Below are 22,465 nucleotides of genomic sequence, written 5' to 3'. Positions count from 1 at the left end.
ACTATCAGGTACTAAGTTCATGATAAATTTAGGTTCAATTAATCAAATTACTTAATAACTCACACTTAGATAGACATCCCTCTAATCATCTAAGTGATCACGTGATCCATATCAACTAAACCATGTCCGATCATCACGTGAGATGGAGTAGTTTTCAATGGTGAACATCACTATGTTGATCATATCTACTATATGATTCACGCTCGACCTTTCGGTCTCAGTGTTCCGATGCCATATCTGCATAAGCTAGGCTCGTCAAGTTTAACCCGAGTATTCTGCATGTGCAAAACTGGCTTGCACCCGTTGTATGTGAACGTAGAGCTTATCACACCCGATCATCACATGGTGTCTCGGCACCACGAACTATAGCAACGGTGCATACTTAGGGAGAACACTTATACCTTGAAATTTAGTGAGAGATCATCTTATAATGCTACCACCGTACTAAGCAAAATAAGATGCATAACGGATAAACATCACATGCAATCAATATAAGTGATATGATTTGGCCATCATCATCTTGTGCCTTCGATCTCCATCTCCAAAGCACCGTCATGATCACCATCGTCACCGGCTTGACACCTTGATCTCCATCGAAGTGTCGTTGTCGTCTCGCCAACTATTGCTTCTACGACCATCGCTACCGCTTAGTGATAAACTAAAGCAATTACATGGCGATTGCATTTCATACAATAAAGCGACAACCATATGGCTCCTGCCAGTTGCCGATAACTTTGTTACAAAACATGATCATCGCATACAACAATTTATATAATCACGTCTTGACCATATCACAATACAACATGACCTGCAAAAACAAGTTAGACGTCCTCTACTTTGTTGTTGCAAGTCTTACGTGACTGCTACGGGCTTAGCAAAAACCGTTCTTACCTACGCATCAAAACCACAACGATTTTTCGTCAAGTTTGTTGTTTTAATCTACAACAAGGACCGGGCGTAGTCACACTCGATTCAACTAAAGTTGGAGAAACACACACCCACTAGCCACCTGTGTGCGAAGCACGTCGGTAGAACTAGTCTCGCGTAAGCGTACGCGTAATGTCGGTCTGAGCCACTTCATCCAACAATACCATTGAATCAAAGTATGACATGCTGATAAGCAGTATGACTATTATCGCCCATAACTCTTTGTGTTATACTCGTGCATATAACATCTACGCATAGACCTGGCTCGGATGCCACTATTAGGGAACGTAGTATTTAAAAACATTTGCCTACGCACACGCAAGATCCATCTAGGTGATGCATAGCAAAGAGCGGGGAGAGTGTGTCCACGTACCCTCGTAGACCGAAAGCGGAAACGTTTAGTAACACGGTTGATGTAGTCGAACGTCTCCGCGGTCCAACCGATCCAAGTACCGAACGCACGACACCTCTGCGATCTGCACACGTTCAGCTCAGTGACATCCCTCGTACTCTTGATCCAGCTAAGGCCGAGGGAGAGTTTCGTCAGCACGACGGCGTGATGACGATGATGATGAAGGTACCAACGCATGCAGGGCTTCGCCTAAGCACTACAATGATATGACCGAGGTGGAAATATGTGGAGGGGGCACCGCACACGGCTAAGGCAACTGTCAACTTGTGTGTCCTAGGGTGCCCTCCTCCCCACGTATATAAAATATGGAGGGGGAGGCCGGCCGGCCCTCATAGGCGCGCCAAGGGGGAAGGAATCCTCCTCCTAGTAGGAGTAGGACTCCCCCCTTTCCTAGTCCTACTAGGAGAAGAAGGAAGGAGGGGGCGCCGCCCCTCCCCCTAGTCCAATTCGGACTAGGCCCATGGGGGGCACGCGGCCAGCCCTTGGCAGCCCCTCTCTCTCCCCTAGGCCCAATAAGGCCCATTACTTCTCCGGTGGTTCCGATAACCCTTTCGGCACTCTGATATATATCTGATGACCCGGGGAACTCATTCGGTGTCCGAATATAGTCATCCAATATATCAATCTTTATGTCTCGGCCATTTCGAGACTCCTCGTCATGTCCATGATCACATCTGAGACTCCGAACAACCTTCGGTACATCAAAACACATAAACTCATAATACCGATCGTCATTGAACGTTAAGCGTGCGGACCCTACGGGTTCGAGAACTATGTAGACATGACCGAGACTCATCTGCAGTCAATAACCAATAGCGGAACCTGGATGCTCATATTGGTTTCCACATATTCTACGAAGATCTTTATCGGTCAAACCGCATAACAACATACGTTGTTCCCTTTGTCATCGGTCTGTTACTTCCCGAGATTCGATCGTCGGTATCATTATACCTAGTTCAATCTCGTTACCGGCAAGTCTCTTTACTCGTTCCATAATGCATCATCCCGTAACTAACTCATTAGTCACATTGCTTGCAAGGATTATAGTGATGTGTATTACCTGGAGGGCCCAGAGATACCTCCCCGACAATCGGAGTGACAAATCCTAATCTCGATCTATGCCAACTCAACAAACACCATCGGAGACACTTGTAGAGCATCTTTATAATCACCCGGTTACGTTGTGACGTTTGATAGCACACTAAGTGTTCCTCCGGTATTCGGGAGTTGCATAATCTCATAGTCATAGGAACATGTATAAGTTAAGAAGAAATCAATAGCAATAAACTAAACGATCATAGTGCTAAGCTAACAGATGGGTCAAGTCAATCACTTCATTAGAATGATGTGATCCCGTTCATCAAATGACTACTCTTGTCCATGGCTAGGAAACTTAATCATCTTTGATTAACAAGCTAGTCAAGTAGAGGCATACTAGTGACGCTTTGTTTGTCTATGTATTCACACATGTACTAAGTTTCCGGTTAATACAATTCTAGCATGAATAATAAACATTTATCATGATATAAGGAAATATAAATGACAACTTTATTATTGCCTCTAAGGCATATCTCCTTCAGTTCTCCCTCCTTGGGGCATTGTTTTGGAGCAGATTCTTACTGGAGGAGCCGTAAGGTGGAGTGGTATTGCATCTACCTCCTCGAAGACGGCAGGTCTCGGCGGTGTGGCGCAGTGGAGTCTCGGCGTTGGACGCGGCTTGATGGACGCGTGCAGACTAGTGGCGTTGTCTGGCATCATGGTGGCGTCGACAATAGCTGGTCCTGGCAAGGTCAATGCGAGGATCCCTCTAGAAGATGGGACGGTCGAAGATGGCAGCGCAGGATCCTAGAGCGCGTGCCTGCGGTGCGCGTTGTGGGTCTGCTAGACCTGTTGGTGCTCTTCGCTCACAGCCGCGGTGACTTCATGAGGCCACCGAATTAGATGGCGTGCGTTGGTGCGGTCAAGGCACATCATCAAGCATGTGTGTGTAGCGACATAAATCGCCAGAAAGATGGCTTTGGATTCATCCTTGTATTTATTTTGCCATGTTGCATAATTTAATAAAGATGGATGTATGCATCGTTCGATGCAGAGGCTAGGGGTTATCCACATTTTCGGCAAAAAAGATTGCCGAATATGTTATACACTTCAGTTGTACAAAAGATATTTTAGGATGTAGATAAGAAATATATGCATGCTTGACAAATCCATAGCTGCTAGTTAAGATAAATTTTGAGTAGGTAGCGCATATGGGTTATGGGAATCCAAAAATATGTTGATTAAACCATGGATGTAGGAGTATAACACGTGAACTTTCTGAAATTAATTAAAAAATATGGCAATGTATAGAAAACAAACTTATGAATTATATTGTACTTGCCTCTTTTTTGCATGGGACAAAAATGGTAAAAAATGAACAAGGTTTTTCAAGTTCACGTGCTAACATGCCTATACTCATAAAAGATGACAAAATCTTGTGCATGTTGATATTTGTAAACGAACAATGGTGAAGAGGCATTCAATCCCCACCATCATGTAAGGCAACGCAGACAAGTTCTAATGGGAAAATTCCACACTGTTTGATAAGAACATGGCCACTCATCCTATGAGCAGCATATAGCTAAGGAAGTGTGTGCATAACGCTAGCAAAATAAATGTCATGATAAAGTAACGAACCAGGCCTTCGCTCTTGGCTCATCAGTTAGGGTTTCCCCGTCTCTCGCCAGCGGCGTGCCGGTCCGTCTCCTCTCCTATGATCCTTAGATCATGGGGCGTGATGGATCCCGGCCCTTGCCGATAGGAGGGCTCCGTTTTTAGGTGTTTCTTGAAGTTTTGTTATGGTTTGTGCCATATTCAGAAAGACGGGGCGGAGGCGGCTTCTTGAAGATGGAATAAGGTTCTTCCCGCCTAGCTCTCGTCCCGGTGATGTTTCTAACATCGCTGGAGGGCGTGTGGAGGTGTGTCTTCAACGGATCTCATGGCATCCGGCCTGCATTTGTCTTTGATGGATCCTCTTGGATTCAATCTTCGTTCGTCTATGTGTCTGCAGGTTGGATCTTTCCGATCTAGGATCCTCTTCATCACCGGCGGTTGCTGTTCTGCTGTGCTGGTCCTATGGGGCCTTAGCACTACGACTTCCCGACTGACTACTACAACAATGTTTGTCCGGCTCCGATGAGGGAGGGGCGATGACGGCGGTGCGTCTTCGGCTCGCTTCAGTGCTTGTAGTCATCGCTAGGTGGTCTATGGATCTGGATGTAATTTTTAATTCTGATGTTCTTTGTACTACCTTGACAATTGAGGAATAGATTGAAAGTTTTCTTGCAAATAAATAAATAAATGGCATGACATCTTACATTCTTAAGATGTTGATGCCTATTACTGTCAATTTTTTTCAACATGTACACTGTTCACATTAGCAAGTAGGTCCCACGTGTAAACCATTTCTCTCCTCTCAATAGTTAACTCAAGTATAAATCTTCCTATAATAATTACTACCATGCCTCATCCCATCCTGCACGACACCAAGGCTCCCGAATTCAATGCATCGCTCGCTGCCATGTTGATGGGTGTCACGGAGTCCGTGTTATACGTCGTCGTAGAGGCCGGCGCGTGTGGAGTAGTCCTCCTCTTCTTATCATCGCCGTCCACAGGCATGTTGAGTTTCCGTTAGGGCCCGACACTTTTGTGGGGAACATCTGAAAAAGAGCAGCCTTCACCTCTTCGACCCCATACTCCTTATCGAGCCTAAAGTTTACCAATTGCTTCACCTTTACCGTTACACTATCAAGGACCACGTCCGTCCCTGTTGCCCCTTCAGAAGTGTAGAGAGTTTTATAGAAATGGACTATGAGGTTGTGCAGCTCGTGAACATCCGTCACAACAGTTCCATCAGACATCGCGAGTTGTCCTATCTTGTTCTTCTTCCTCCGTCTGCTTCCCCGCTAATGATTTTTGTGTTGCAATCCCCTTGAACCCTTGATCACTTCTTCCACGTGATATCTTCCCTATGATTCCAATTAGTGAATTTTGTTAGTAGCGGCGTTATTTCGTCCTGGACACATGTCACCTGACCATGGGACCCAGCTATCAGTTTTTTTGTCAAACGTCATCTCTAATTGAGTGATAATCCAATGATCCGTAGTTTCTGAAACTGTCAGCACAATATTGGTGGTTTTTTTAAGAAAAGAAACGAATTGTGGTGGTTTTATGAATTAGGGTCCCAGTCGCATCCACTACTTCTTGAAAGTCATTCATTTGCTTCGTGTCCCTCTTGTCGCCCCCAACATCACTCTGATGTAGTACTTCATTGAGATCACCAATCCATAGCAGGGAAGATCTGACTCTGATCTCAGGAACTCAAGAAGTTTCCAAGATCTCTCTCTCTCTCTCTCTCTCTCTCTCTCTCTCTCTCTCTCTCTCTCTCTCTCTCTCTCTCTCTCTCTCTCTCTCTCTCTCTCGTATTAGTTTCTCCATAGATATTTGTAAACCAGCATTGTTCTTCTCCATCTATTTTAATTTTCATATCAATATGATACTAGGAATAGTGAAGCAATCTCATTGTAACATAATTATTCTAGTACATAGCCAAAGCACCATTGCGGCCATCACTCCCTATGGCACAACTATTATCAAAGCCCAACCTAAATGCTAGATTATTTATTGTAGTGCTACCTTTGAGTTTCCTATAGACATAGCACTTGGGGGCAGTCTTTTGCACTAACATGTGTACCTCTCGAAATATCATGTGTTGCCAATCCCGCAACTGTTCTAACCGAGAATATTAGTGGTCCATATCAGAGCTTGCCAATTTTTCATCAGAGTTCATCTTTTTTAGGGTGAAGTTCCATGTTTTGGTTTCTTCCTATCCCTACACCTCACATATTGAGGTGGGAGAGGAGGGCATGCAACCCGTCACCAGATTGCCCTTCCTTGGTAGCCGCCGCTTCTTGCATGTTCTTCTCTCGGTGACATCATGATCCTTAACATTAGCATGCACATTTTATGTACCAAGGTCCAGCTTCATTGCAACACTTTCCTTGTCCTTCTCTTCACCTACTGGAGTTGACGTATTCTTTAATGGGCTAGTCGATGAGTCATCCAACTCGTACTCCCCATCTTCATCCAAGCTTGTCATTCCCTGCCTTGCACGGTATGTTTCATGTGCCAGTCGAGCCACCACCGCGGTCCCGACCTCACGCACACTTGAATGGCATGCCCCTGGACAGAGCAACAAAACCACCTCGACTAGCACGCCAATCACTAGAAATGACCTTCTTATTGGTTACCGCCATCATATAGTCCTCATACTCTATATCATCTGGCCCATGAACCTCGTCTTAGGTTATGACCAAGGATAATTCCCTGGTCCGCTTCGGCCGGCCACGATGAAAACGACGCTTGTTGGCGTCGGTTTTCTTCTTGGAGTTGTCGTTCGGGTATGCCTTACTTCTTCCTACCTCACCGCTTCTCAGGTGAAAACACTAACTGCAGTTGGCGACGATGATGCTCAAGGTGTCGCCCTGAGAGCTTTGTGATAGTGGGTACCATTTGGGTTCGTTGGCAAATGCAGATGTTGTGCCTCTTTTCCTCCAGAGGGTATCTGCTCCAAGGGAAGCCCTAGATCTAGGTCTCCTGGGTCGGATGATGACGGTGACTCTGGTGTCGTTCTCCCTCCTGGGGGCATTGTTTTGGATCAGATTCTTACTGGAGGGGGCGTAAGGTGGAGTGGTATTGCATCTACCTCCTCGAAGACGGCGGGTCTCGGTGGTGTGGTGCAGTGGAGTCTTGGCATTGGACGCGGCTTGATGGACGCGTGCAGACTGAAGGCGTTGTCTGACATCGTGGTGGCGTCGACAATAGTTGGTCCTGGCGAGGTCAATGCAAGGATCCCTCCAGAAGATGGGACGGTCGAAGATGGCGGCGCAGGATCCTAGAGCGTGTGCCTGCGGTGCGCGCTGTGGGTCTGCTGACCGATTGGTGCTCTTCGCTCACAGCCGCGGTGACTTCGTGAGGCCACCAAATTAGATGGTGTGCGTTGGTGCGGTCAAGGCACATCGTCAAGCATGCATGTGTAGCGACATAAATCGCCAGATAGGTGGCTTTGGATTCATCCTTGTATTTATTTTGCCCTGTTGCATAATTTAATAAAGATGGATGTATACATCGTTCGATGCAGAGGATAGGGATTATCCACATTTTCAGAAAAAATAAAGCCAAATATGTTATACACTTCAGTTGTACAAAAGATATTCTAGGATGTAGATAAGAAATATATGCATGCTTGACAAACCCATAGCTGCTAGTTAAGATAAATTTTGAGTAGGTAGCGCGTATGGGTTAAGGGAATCCAAAAATATGTTGATTAAACCATGGATGTAGGATTATAACACATGAACTTTCTGAAATTAATTAAAAATATGGCAATGTATAGAAAAGAAACTTATGAATTATATTGTACTTACCTCTTTTTGCATGGGACAAAAATGGTAAAAAAGTGAACAAGGTTTCTCAAGTTCACGTGCTAACATGCCCTATACTCATAAAAGATGACAAAATCTTGTGCATGTTGATATTTGTAAACGAACAGTGGTGCTCTTCGACTATCTGTAATTGTAAAACACCTAATACGATTCTTCAGCACTTGATACTGGTGGACATGGTCTTCTTCTCTTACTGTTGCGAGACTTGGTTTTAGTTAGTAATCTTGAGATCAGGTGTACTCGTGGGATGCTTAGATGGAGGACCACTGTTGGTTTTGTACTTAGATGCGATTGTGAATCATGTATGGTTTAATTCAGATTCATGTGGTATTTTTCCTAAATTTGTACCTGCCTGAACATTATTACTATTAAACTATGAATAATGATTTTTGCAACTGTAGGAGAATTTCTTTGCCGCATCACAAGAAAAACAATTTGAAACAGAAAAGTGTACTGAACCTTCTAATTATTGTATGAACTTGCTTCACTTAATTTAAGAAGTACACATACTGCTAGCATTTGCATCACACCGGGCAGCCTATTATCGAGAGGTCTGACTTCATCAGGATTGCGGGTTCGTGACTTAATCCTGATTGGGTATGCTGGCTGCCCGTACAGGATTGACGCGCCCTATATGCGGCGACCCGCGGCTACTCCTCCCAGCCCCGGATATGCTCTTCCGCCACCTGTGACCCGCAGCTCTAATGATCCACGACAAGGGATGACGACCAACTCGGCTGCCCCTCCCCGTGCAGCTCCCTCTGAGGCTGCAGCAGCCTTCGCACGAGGCCACTATGGCGCCACCTATGCTGTCCTGAAGTTCCCTCAGATTCGACAGTTTCAGTTTCATCAGTTTCGTCAGATTTAGTTTCATCAGATTCAGAAAATTCAGTTCATCAGTTTCATCAAAGTTTCAGTTGTCAGTTAATTTGTCGGGCACGTTGGCACTCGCGCACGTCGTCCGCTTCCTCACATCACTCGCTCACATAGCCCACCTGCCGATCCAAACAACAGCTTGGTCAGGGATCGGACTGGACCAGACGGTGTCCACCATGACCTGAAGGCGATGCCCGAGTCCAAGTGCGTGTAAGTTACACCAGCCTTTGATTTATATATCCATCGTCCACTGATCAGTGACCTGAAAAGGTTGGGCGCTCTGAGCTAGCACATAAGCTGATTGATGAGATGGATTGAAATGCTTTTGATTTGTTAGGCCGTCAATATTCCAAACTGAAGTCCAAGGAAGAACGATCAGGAACAGCAGGTAAGAAGCCCATGAGTTAGTTGTCTTACAGGCATGCACATGCACAAGGTGCTGATACATAGTTGCAGATTTCCAATGGATGCTGGTATTGTCGGCTGACATCTCCGGGGTTGTACATCATGATGGTTACCAAGACACGACAATGATCTCAATGCTACAAACCTGAATGGAATACCATAACTGCAGACCTGATCACAATGCTACAGACTTGAATGAAATACCATGATTGCAGGCCTTTGCTGATTTGCGTTTTCCATTGATCTTCAATGCACTAAAGAATAGTGAAATCTTGCCATCTGATTCATTTTGCAGGCTATGCTTTTAACTCAATGAAAATGTGCATTGTTAGTTGACCTTATTGTCTGTTTGTAGCTAATTGGGAGACAAACATGGGCAATGAGCAGCTTTTTTGATGACAGTGCAATCAAGGACTCACATATTCACTGATGAATCTACCTCTATTTGGTACTGCGTATATACCTAAAAATAGTAGCATCGGCTTTGCATATTTATTTTCTGAATCAGCAACACTGTATTAGGGTCTTCATCGGCAATGTACATAGTGATGCTCAACTGCCGGTTTGAATTATTGGATGCATCTGTTGTGAGACATTCATGTGTTGTCATAGTGACTTGCCTGCGCTCATTGTTGATCGCTAAGAAGTGAGTTGGTCCAGAGATTGCAGCTGAGATGGAGCTCAGCAGGACAACTAGACATGCACAGCTTGGTATTAGTCTTATCTAAAATTTTACATATAAGTTTTTTCCTAGATTCAAGTACATTATATCATTATTTTGCAGGTGTGATCCACAGAGGAGATCACATTTCCAGTCCAGTCATAAATTATTATAATTATTTTACTCATGTTCATACTAAATTTGAAACGGGTCAATCCACAAGCTTCTGATCCTCGGTTCATTTTTTAACTATATCCATGTGTTCTATCAAGGATCATTTTGGCGCATATGGAAAAGACAAGCAATTTTGTTACCAGAATTATCATATTTGTAAGGTCAATCACCCATGGGTTCTGCACTTCACAAGAAATAATTTGTACCCTTGACCTGATAAGTTGTTGTTGTTGTATTATGAATTATTCATAGTATGAGACCAAATTTATTGTTTTAGTTTCATACAATTTTTTGTTCTTTGATAAATGGAGATTGTCATTGTCTTCCCTTTGCATGCCAGAATTTAGCGGTTCATTGTAACAGTTATTTGGCTTGATATTTATCTGTTTAGATGCGTGGGTTCAAGGATATTAATATCCCGTTGCAACGCCTCCCTGGGTGGCAACGTTCTGATGTTGCCGTGCCATGCAGTCGGATGTTTTGAGTTCGGTGTTTAGGTGGACAGGGTAACTAGCACTTTCTTCATAGCGAAACATGGGGGTTGTGCTTGCATATATATTTCTTAGAAAAATTGAGTGCATGCTAAAAAAAATCTCTCCCGTTGCAACGCACGGGCATTTGTGCTAGTTAAGATAAATTTTGAGTAGGTAGCGCGTAGGGGTTAAGGGAATCCAAAAATATGTTGATTAAACCGTGGATGTAGGATTATAACACGTGAACTTTCTGAAATTAATTAAAAATATGGCAATGTATAGAAAAGAAACTTATGAATTATATTGTACTTGCCTCTTTTTTGCATGGGACAAAAATGGTAAAAAATGAACAAGGTTTCTCAAGTTCACGTGCTAACATGCCCTATACTCATAAAAGATGACAAAATCTTGTGCATGTTGATATTTGTAAACGAACAGTGGTGAAGAGGCATTCAATCCCCTCCATCATCTAAGGCAAGGCAGACAAGTTCTAATAGGAAAATTCCACACTGTTTGGTAAGAACATGGCCACTCATCCTGTGAGCAGCAAATGGCTAAGCAAGTGTGTGCATAACGCTAGCAAAATAAATGGCATGATAAAGTTACGAACTAGGCCTTCGCTCTTGGCTCCTCAGTTAGAGTTTCCCCGTCTCTCGCCGGCGGCGCGCCGGTGCGTCTCCTCTCCTATGGTCCTTAGATAATGGGGGCACGATGGATCCCGGCCCTTGTCGAAGGAGGGCTTCGTTTTTAGGTGTTTCTTGGAGTTTTGTTATGGTTTGTGCCATGCTCAGGAAGACGGGGCGGAGGGCGTGTGGAGGTGTGTCTCCAGCGGATCTCGTGGCATCCGGTCTGCATTTTTCTTCGATGGATCCTCTTGGATTCGGTCTTCGTTCGTCTATGTGTCTGCAGCTTGGATCTTTCCGATCTAGGATCCTCTTCATCGACGGCGGTTGCTGTTCTGCTGTGCTGGTCCTATAGGGCCTTAGCATGACGACTTCCCGACTGACTACTACAACAATGTTTGTCCGGCTCCGATGAGGGAGGGGCGATGACGATGGTGCGCCTTCGGCTCGCTCCAGTGCTTGTAGTCATCGCTAGATGGTCTACGGACCTGGATGTAATTTTTACTTTTGATGTTTTTTATACTACCTTGACAATTGATAAATAGATTGAAGGTTTTCTCGCAAAATAAATAAATAAATGGCATGACATCTTACATTCTTAAGAAGTTGATGCCTATTACTATCATTTTTTTCAACATGTACACCGTCCACATCAGCAAATAGGTCCCACGTGTAAACCATTTCTCTCCTCTCAATAATTAACTCAAGTAAAAATCTTCCTATAATAATTACTATCATGCCTCATCCCATCCTGCACGACGCCAAGGCTCCCGAATCCAACGCATCGCTCGCTGCCATGTTGATGGGTGTCACGGAGTCCGTGTTATACGTCGTCGTAGAGGCCGGCACATGTGGAGTAGTCCGCCTCTTCTTATCATCACCATCCACAGGCGCCTCTACCCCAACGCCTTCCGCCAAGCTAGGACACACAAGTGAGCTCATATTTTCAATCTATTATTTCCACTATGTTGCCGATTACTGGGGCAAGCTGCCTTCTCCCCAGCTATGTAACATTTGATTCGTTAGGCCATTTTGATTTTGCAGTTTGGTTGATTCGACTATAAGAAGAAGGCAGGATCGATATGTGGATTCACAAGGGATGTCGTTGTACGGTTGTCCAGTGATAACAGTGGTGCATTTTGTACTAATCAAAAGGAAATAAAAAACCATAACGTATATGATGTGATTAAGACCACTAAGATTCTCGAGATCTTTTTGTAGTTTGCACAACTAATAAACTACAACAATGAAATTTACGAAGTCACCATAAATTTCAAGATGATATTCCGGCTCAATCTTTCGGAGGTGCTTATAGGGATAGGGTGTACGTGTGTGCGTTCATAGGGATGAGTGTATGCGCGTGTATATGAGCGCTTGCGTCTATACAGTGTTAAAAAAAACTACAACAATGAAATGGGTCACTATTCTGAATTATTCCTTTTACAAAGTGTTACTATATTGAGTAATTTGGATCTTGACATATTATTCATTTTATATGGCCATTTTAACTATGTTCAAAAACAGACCATGAAGGATGATTCATGCAGGAAGCCAGGAACTATTCCAGCTCTTGGGCTTTCCAATTTATTTTTCTTTTAAATTGTTTAAATCATCTGCCGGTGATGCATGTTATAAAACAAATACAGCAGTCACTGTATGTAAATAAAATTTGGCATATAACTGATTTCAATTGTTATCATCTTCGCGACAACAAAATCTCGCAGCAACGCGCAAGATGTCACTAGTTTATAGAGTTTGCACCCCACATGAACATAATCAACACATCTAGTCGAGAACAAAGAAATCTCTTAAACCAGCAATGATAAGTAACTGTCAACATATGGTTCATAGTAAGATCCAAATGTCATAGATGTTTCCATAGACTATAGAACCGGTTGTAAAAATTCATAAATATGTCGTATATAGATAGATGGTTCAAACGATCAGCTGCGATGTCGTTTTGAATTATTTATAATGATCTCATATGTTGTAGGAAATATCTTCAATGAGACAAGCTCCATCTCAATAAATTTGATTACATAACATGCATGATACACTTATGTCACACACACAAACATAACTTGAAATCTAAATATATAATCTAACATAAATTTATTAATGAGTTGGCATAGATGAGTATGCCTCACATGCATGACAATTATGAGAATGTTTTGGAGAGGTATAGTTGATCATGGCTCATGGCGAGCAGGTGAAACTAGAGGGATATGTCTTGTTACAATGGTTGAGTAGGAGGGTCAGGTCGACGGGAATGTCGATGTCGATGAGGCCAAGGAGGTTGGCCTTGATGGCAGTGCAAACACAGACAGCGGCATCTAGATCAGCCAACCCACTAAGCAGTGGGCAACATTGTTCGGTCTCCGGCACGTTGATCCGGAGCTTGAGTAGCAACAATACATTGCTGCACACAGTTATCTTTAGTGGGTTGATTGGGCAGGAACCACCATTCGATGGTGTCGGTGCAATAGGTGGGGTAGGCACCAAAGGTGGTGTAGGAACCATTGGAGGGTTACCATGCACAATAGAAATGAGACCAAGGTTGAGGGCAAGGAAGAGAGCAACTTTTGTTAGCGCCATTACTTAAGATTTGAAGCAAGCTAGCTGGTGGTTTCTTTGGTATTTGTGTTGTTTGAGATGTTTATGTTTGGTGGTACTTATAGCTAGAAAAAAATGAGTGGGTTCTTTACATTCCCCAATATGTCAAGCAATCATTGATGACTCATAATTATATACCATACATACCTTATATTTGGTAGTAAATTATCATGTGTTCTCGAGGATGAATACAATATTTACACACTTCTTCGTTTGGTTAAATCTATTTAATTCAAATGCTATAAAAAGGAAGCATCTTATTACTTCCTATTATATTTTGATAAAGAAGGAAACTTGTAATTGTCGGAATTATGCCCTAGAGGCAATAATTTGTACTATTATATTTCCATGTTCATTATCAAGTTTATATTTTTGTCTTATAAGTGTATTAGTTCTTGGATATGAGATTCATAGAAAAAACCCAAATACATGCGTGGAAACATAAACAATGTGATCCCTAGTCATGCCTCTAAGACTAGCTCATGTATTGATGATGATCTTGTTTTCCTGATCTTGAGCATTGTTATTATAACAAGGATGCTATCAGTAATGAGATACATTGTTACCGGAATATCCTCAATGGCACAAGCTCCATCACAATAACTTAGATTACATAACATGATGCACTTGTGTCACGCGCACACACAAACATAACTTGAAAGCTAAGTATGTACAATCTAAACATAAATTTATTAATGAGTTGGCATAGATGGGTATGCCTCACATACATGACAGTTAGAGCATCTACACCCGGACCCCCATATCCATCCCAAACGCACGGGCAGGCTGCTGATACGTCTCAAATATAACTATAATTTTTAATTGTAAATGCTATTATATTATCACTTATATATGCTTTCTATGTCATTTTATATTATTTTTCTAGACTAACATATTAATTTAGTGTCCAGTGCTAGTTTCTATTTTTTTTGCATGTTCTTGGGTTTTTAAAAAATCCATACCTATAGAAGTCCAAAGATGACAAAACTTTTTGAAGATTTTTTCTAGATAAAAAGAGACCCTAAACGCTTCGGGGGAGGAAAGAAGACCCACGAGGGCCCCACAAGGCAGAGAGCGTGCCCTGGGGTGTAGGGCGTGCCACCCTGGCTTGTGGGACCCCTATAGCTCTGTTTTCCTTAATTCCTGACCCATAAATTCCCATGTATTCAGAAATCCTCGAAGTGAGACACGAAATAATTTTATCGCCACTACAAGCCTCTATTCCGAAGTGATCCCATCTGAAGCCCTATTCCCGGAGGGGGGAATCATTGGGGAGGCCATCTTCATCAACCTTGGTGCCTCCATGATGATGTGTGAGTAGTTCTTTCAGGGCATATTGGTCCATAGTAGTAGCTAGATGGATCTCTCTCTCTCCCTATATCTCTCTCTATTGATCTTCAGTACAACAATCTCTTCAGAGATCTATTCGATGTAATTCCCGTGACATGTTTGTTGGGATCTGATGAATTGCGGAATTATGATCATATTGTTCATTAATTTATATTGATTGTCTTGAAGTATTTCTCTTGTGTATTTTTGTAGCTATGTATGATTTCCGATCTGTGAGTCTTTTCTGACCAATTAGATGACTAGGTTTTCAAAGGGAGTTGTGCATAGTAGTGGGTTCAATCTTGCGGCGACCTTTCTCTGTGACAGGAGGGGCGAAGGCACGTATTATATTGTTCCCACTAAGTGTAAAACGATGGGGTTTGGTCATATTGGTTGATCTCTTTCTATCTATATTATGCTATCTTTCTTATTGCGTTACTTTGTTTATTATGAAATTAATACTTTGAAATGCATGCTGGATAGCGGTCTTGGGGTGGAGTAATAGTAGTAGATGTTGGCGAACGTAGTTATTTCAAAAAAATTCCTACACACACGCAAGATCATGGTGATGCATAGCAACGAGAGGGGAAAGTGTTGTCGACGTACCCTCGTAGACCGAAAGCGGAAGCGTTAGCACAATGCGGTTGATGTAGTCGTACGTCTTCACGATCCGACCGATCCAAGTACCGAACGCACAACACCTCCGAGTTCAGCACACGTTCAACTCGATGACGTCCCTCGAACTCCGATCCAGCTGAGTGTTGAGGGAGAGTTTCATCAGCACGACGGCGTGGTGACGATGATGATGTTCTACCGACGCAGGGCTTCGCCTAAGCACCGCTACGATATGATCGAGGTGGATTATGGTGGAGGGGGGCACCGCACACGGCTAAGAGATCAAGAGATCAATTGTTGTGTCTTTGGGGTGCCCCTGCCCCCGTATATAAAGGAGTGGAGGAGGGGGAGGGCCGGCCCTCTCTATGGCGCGCCCTAGGGAGTCCTACTCCCACCGGGAGTAGGATTCCCCCTTTCCTAGTAGAACTAGGAGTCCTTCCAAGTAGTAGGAGTAGGAGGGAAGGAAAGGGAAGGGAAAAGAAGAAGGAAGGAAGGGGGCGCCCCCCCCTCCCTAGTCCAATTCGGACCAGCCCATGGGGAGGGGTGCGGCCACCCTTTGAGGCCTTTCTCTCCTTTCCCGTATGGCCCATTAAGGCCCAATATGAATTCCCGTAACTCCCCGGTACTCCCGAAAATACCCGAATCACTCAGAACCTTTCCGATGTCCGAATATAATCGTCCAATATATCGATCTTCACGTCTCGACCATTTTGAGACTCCTCGTCATGTCCCCGATCTCATCCGGGACTTCGAACTCCTTCGGTACATCAAAACACATAAACTCATAATATAACCGTCATCGAAGTTTAAGCGTGCGGACCCTACGGGTTCGAGAACTATGTAGACATGACTGAGACACGTCTCCGGTCAATAACCAATAGCGGAACCTGGATGCTCATATTGGCTCCTACATATTCTACGAAGATCTTTATCGGTCAAACCGCATAACAACATACGTTGTTCCCTTTATCATCGGTATGTTACTTGCCCGAGATTCGATCGTCGGCATCTCAATACCTAGTTCAATCTCGTACCGGCAAGTCTCTTTACTCGTTCCGTAATACATCATCTCGTAACTAACTCATTAGTTGCAATGCTTGCAAGGCTTAGGTGATGTGCATTACCGAGAGGGCCCAGAGATACCTCTCCGACAATCGGAGTGACAAATCCTAATCTCGAAATACGCCAACCCAACAAGTACCTTCGGAGACACCTGTAGAGCACCTTTATAATCACCCAGTTACGTTGTGACATTTGGTAGCACACAAAGTGTTCCTCCGGTAAACGGGAGTTGCATAATCTAATAGTCATAGGAACATGTATAAGTCATGAAGAAAGCAATAGCAACAAACTAAACGATCAAGTGCTAAGCTAACGAATGGGTCAAGTCAATCACATCATTCTCCTAATGATGTGATCCCGTTAATCAAATGACAACTCATGTCTATGGTTAGGAAACATAACCATCTTTGATCAACGAGCTAGTCAAGTAGAGGCATACCAGTGACACTCTGTTTGTCTATGTATTCACACATGTATTATGTTTCCGGTTAATACAATTCTAGCATGAATAATAAACATTTATCATGATATAAGGAAATAAATAATAACTTTATTATTGCCTCTAGGGCATATTTTCTTCAGTAGATGCAGTTGGACTAATGGTCTACTTATCACAAATGTAATGCCTATGTGAGATTATGCCATGAATAATCATAGTTATAATTTGCGCTATTCTGTCAATTGTCCGGCAAAATTTTGTCTACCATGTCACTACATGCTTTCAAGAGAGATGCCACTAGTGAACCTATGGCCCTAGGGTCTATTCTCCATTAATACAAAAGCTCCTACTGTTTGCTCTTTACTATTTTTGCTACATTGCCTATCACTATATCTGCTTTTAATCTTGTAACCATCAAGAACAAGGGGAGTGACGTCCCCCTTGTGTTTGTTGCGTGCAAGCAATTGATGTGTTTGTGTGCAGATATTGTTTACGTTGTTAGTGTAGTGCCTCTTACTGGTTCGGTAAACCTTGGTTCTTAACTGAGGGAAATACTTTCTGATATTGTGCTACATCAACATTCCTCTTCTGGGAAACCCAACAACTCCTACGAGAGTAGCAGAAGAATTTATGGCATTGTTGCCGGGGAGTCATCATGTACCAAACCAGGTGCCTTCGTAGAAACACTTCTATTTTGTTTGTTTCTATTTTCCTGTCTAGTTGCCTTTTGCCTTTTTGCCTTCTTCTTTGTTTGCCATAATTTCCAAAAATACCCCCCAAAAAATCTTTTGTTACTATTTCTTCTTGTGTTTCCACTATGTCTACGGTTTGCGAGATCGTCATCAATGGTTTGAGGTACGATCTACACTGACTCGTGTACTTCCATTGCACTTCGGAGTGGGTAACGGTCGTTGATCCAAACCCTATATGCATCTTCATATTGTTCCTGGGTGATCGTAGGACGATTTTTTTTCTGTTTCTAGTACGTTTTCCAACACTCAGTCCCATTATGGATGCTTAGTACTGCTTTTGTTGCCTCATCCCCACAAACATCCTAGTGACACTGAAAAATGTGTTGGGTTTCCGTTCGCGCCCGACACCTTTGTGGGGAACACCTGAAAAAGAGCAGCCTTCACCTCTTCGGCCCCATACTCCTTATCAAGCCTGAAGTTCACCAGTTGCTTCACCTTTACTGTTACACTATCAAGGACCACGTCCGTCCCTATTGCCCCTTCAGAAGTGTAGAGAGTTTTTTAGAAATGGACTATGAGGTTATGCATCTCGTGAACATCCGTCACAACTGTTCCATCAGACATCGCGAGTTGTCCTATCTTGTTCTTCTTCCTCCGTCTGCTTCCCCGCTAATGATTTTTGTGTTGCTATCCCCTTGAACCCTTGATCACTTCTTCCACATGATCTCTTCCCTATGATTCCAATTAGTGAATTTTGTTAGTAGCAGCATTATTTCGTCCTGGCCACATGGCACCTGACCATGGGACCTAGCTATCAGTTTTTTTGTCAAACATCATCTCTAATTGAGTGATAATCCAGTGATCAGTATTTTCTGAAACTGTCAGCACAAATAGTGGCGGTTTTTTGAATAAAAGAAACGATTTGTGGTGGTTTTATGAATTAGGGTCCCAGTCGCATCCACTACTTCTCGAAAGTCATTCATTTTCTTAGTGTCCCTCTTGCCGACCCCAGCATCACTCTAATGTAGTACTTCGTTGAAATCACCAATCCATAGTAGGGAAGTTCTGACTCCGATCTCAAGAACTCGATAAGTTTCCAAGCTCTCTCTCTCTCTCTCTGTGTCTCTCTCTCTCTCTTATTAGCTTCTCCATAGATATTTGTAAGCCGCCATTGTTCTTCTCCATCTATTCTAATTTTCATATCAATATGATACTAGGAATAGTGAATCAATCTCATTGTAACGTAATTATTTTAGTACATAGCCAAAGCGCCATTGCGGCCATCACTCCCTATGGCACAACTATTATCAAAGCCCAACCTAAACGCCAGATTATTTGTTGTAGTGCTACCTTTGAGTTTCCTATAGACATAACACTGGGGAGGGGGGGCAGTCTTTTGCACTAACGTGTGTACCTCTCGAACTATCATGTGTTGCCAATCCCGCAACAGTTCTAACCGAGAATACTGGTGGTCCATACCGGAGCTTGCCAATTTTTCATCAGAGTTCATCTTTTTTAGGGTGAAGTTCCCTGTTTTGGTTTCTTCCTATCCCTTCACTTCACATATTCAGGTGGGAGAGGAGGGCATGCAACCCATCACCAGATTGCCCTTCCTTGGTAGCCACCGCTTCTTGCATGTTCTTGTCTCCGGTGACATCATGATCCTCAACATTAGCATGCACATTTTATGTACCAAGGTCCAGCTTCATTGCAACACTTTCCTTGTCCTTCTCTTCACCTACTGGAGATGACGTATTCTTTAATGGGCTAGTCGACGAGTCATCCAACTCGTACTCCCCATCTTCATCCAAGCTTGTCATTCCCTGCCTTGCATGGTATGTTTCATGTGCCAGTCGAGCCACCACCACGGTCCCGACCTCACGCACCCTTGAACGGCATGCCCCTGGCCAAAGCAACAAAACCACCTCGACTAGCACTCCAATCACTATAAATGACCTTCTTATCGGTTACCGCCATCATATAGTCCTCATACTCTATATCATCCGGCCCATGAACCTCGTCTTAGGTTATGACCAAGGATGTCGCAAACTCCACAAAAGAAGCCGATCTTCTCGCATAAAAATTTGCTCCTTCCCATTAAGGTTCAAGGGTGTAAACCTAAACCCTGGATGGGTTCATCTCCATGTTGTTTACCAGGCCAATCCTATGAGCCATCTGATCAGCAATGCCTTGCAACCTAGAGGTTCGGAGTATCATCAACATGTGCCCAGATGTTGATCCGCTCCAGCTTGACTGATCCTGGTTTTTGTTTGCCGTCATATTCCTCAATAAGTGCAACCAAACCACGGAATATTCACTAACCCTGATGCATGACCTTGTTTCAGTCACCTAGGCAAAAGCACTATATCATGAAGAGATTGCCATCAACTTCCCCGATATCCGGTTCGTGTGCAAAGTTCCATGCATATTTCATAGCATCCTTGAATGCACCTGCACCAAAAAACTTGTTCGTGTTCACCTTTGCAACCGCCAAACGTCTAGCAGATTTGGAGAGACCTGAGATTTTCTCTTCACCCACAAAAATATCATCAAGTTCTTCGTCTTTCAGCTTCATTGCCTCTTCTAGATCGGTTCCAACCCCGCCCTTGCCTTTTCCTCCCGCCGCACCGTATGGACTCCTTGAGGACGATGACGCGGCCATCTGGCCGACGAGTGCAGTCACGGGGCGAGGGACTATTATGAGATCAGGGACAGAACAAGACTCACTAACTCGACGCCGGCGGGGAGATGGCGGAGTACAAAAACCCTAGACGCCTAGGGGTACAAGGCTTTCATGGTTTGCCTTTTCTTTTTGAGAAAATGTCATAATTTTTTTTGAGTTGTAGTTTTTTTTCCTGATGTTTTTTTTGAGAAGAAGTTTATTTTGCCTGATTTTTTTTTTGAGAAAGAGTTTATTTTGCCTGATAATCGAGAGAAGAGAACTCTTTTGCACAGTCGCCTAAGAAGCGGGCCGAGTCCATTGGAGGCCCAGCGGAGCGACGCGGCCGCACATCAAAGGGCGCTAGTAGATACTAGAAGCGCCGTTTGAGCTGTGTTCTCTTCTGCGCCACTGCTCCCCGCCGCCGCCGCCCCGCCTCCGCCGCCGCGTCCTCCCCGACGAACTACGGGACCGAGATCCGCCGGCCTGCCGCCTCGACCCGTGACCCGTCCCCGAGGTACTCAGCCCGGCCGCCCCCCTGTCCCCTTCTCCGTGGCTGGATCAGCGCGATGCGTTCCTGACAATTTTTCTTCCTCTCTCTCTCTCTATGTGGCTGGGCAGATGGAGAGGGTGCTCAAGGATGACGCCATACAGGAGAAGGGCGAGCGCGCCCGGATGGTGAGACGACCGCCCAACCCCTCCTCCCTGATCCGCTCGGTTCCACTGTTGCTTTAGGTCGGTCGGTCCGTTCGTTCGTTCCACGGTGCTGCTCTCCCAGCTGAGAGCTGAGTAAGGGCCAGCTCGCGGAGCACCAGATCGGGCGCCTGAGCGTTCCCTGCCGCCGCCTAGTGGTTTCGCTTCATAGGATCTGTGGCTTACCGATGCTCTGTTGCGGCTGCAATGTGCTTTTGCAACAGTGTGCAATGGGCTTACTCATCTCCTTTTATTTGGACTGCAAAGAGGCTGTAGATTGCCTGCTTTGTTGAATTATCGTTCAGCCCCTTTTGTTATATGGGGTTCTAACTCATTCGGTCTCATCTCCTGGCAGGCATCTTTCGTTGGTGCCATGGCGATCGCGGACTTGGTCAAGACCACACTCGGGCCAAAAGGAATGGTATGCGTGTGCTGTTCCCAGAGAAAATGTGCATTTGGACAAAAGATGGCAGCCCTTTGAATGCTAGTGTTAGTGTGTCTCCCTTACATGATGCCTTGTTTATGCCCAGGACAAGATCCTTCAGTCGACTGGCCGAGGGCGGAGTGTCACTGTTACGAATGATGGGGCTACCATTTTGAAGTCCCTCCATATCGACAACCCTGCTGCCAAGGTCCTTGTTGGTATCCTTTTTGTTTGAATCTATTGCTTGGTGATGTTCATGCTGAGGTGATGGTTATTTCTAGATCTGGCAATATAGGCTTCTTATAGCTTTTCCTGACCTTATTTGATTAGCTGGTTGTATGAATGTTCTTCCTAATTGAAAGAATATGTGGTCCTTAATGATCATTCTTAGACATCTCCAAAGTTCAAGATGATGAAGTTGGTGATGGAACAACTTCTGTTGTTGTTTTGGCTGGAGAACTTTTGAGGGAGGCTGAGAAGTTGGTTAACATGAAGATTCACCCGATGACTATTATTGCAGGTAATCCTCATTTTAGACACGGTTTATCTAAAATGTTATCCCTAACAGGCTCACATTTAAAAATTGTGCAACATCTTAATTATTACTTCAATACACGTTACTGAGTCTTGGGTGAGTAATGATACAATAGCAACACTTTTTGGAGCAGTCGGACATGTGAATTCTGAAAAATGAGATCTCACGCTTACATACTTATTATTTTTTGTCATGCTTAAATGATTAAAAAGCAGCTCCCTCAGTGTTGGTAACTTCTGCATTGATGCCATTTTAGAAGTACAAGATAGTATCTTGAAAAACGAAAATGTGAAAGCAGTGCAGTTCTGCATTGATGCCATTTTAGAAGTACAAGATAGTATCTTGAAAAACGAAAATTTGAAAGCAGTGCA

At 43.9% G+C, this 22,465-nt stretch overlaps 1 protein-coding gene across 1 annotated transcript in view; it reads left to right on the top strand.

The window, feature by feature from the left end:
- The first annotated feature begins 20,767 nt into the window (after positions 1-20,767).
- Positions 20,768-22,465, top strand: part of LOC123104680 (T-complex protein 1 subunit beta) — a 4,741-nt gene continuing 3,043 nt past the window's right edge. Inside the window, exons 1-5 of the mRNA XM_044526561.1 lie at positions 20,768-20,959; positions 21,064-21,120; positions 21,491-21,556; positions 21,666-21,777; positions 21,951-22,079. Coding sequence (XP_044382496.1) covers positions 21,064-21,120; positions 21,491-21,556; positions 21,666-21,777; positions 21,951-22,079 — 364 coding nt within the window. The 5' untranslated portion in view covers positions 20,768-20,959. The remainder of the gene's footprint in view (positions 20,960-21,063; positions 21,121-21,490; positions 21,557-21,665; positions 21,778-21,950; positions 22,080-22,465) is intronic.

This window comes from Triticum aestivum, chromosome 5A, assembly GCF_018294505.1.
Source record: "Triticum aestivum cultivar Chinese Spring chromosome 5A, IWGSC CS RefSeq v2.1, whole genome shotgun sequence".
NCBI classification, from domain to species: domain Eukaryota; kingdom Viridiplantae; phylum Streptophyta; class Magnoliopsida; order Poales; family Poaceae; genus Triticum; species Triticum aestivum.
The sequence above is the reverse complement of the archived record's forward strand: the minus strand, read 5'-3'. Positions and strand labels throughout refer to the sequence as shown.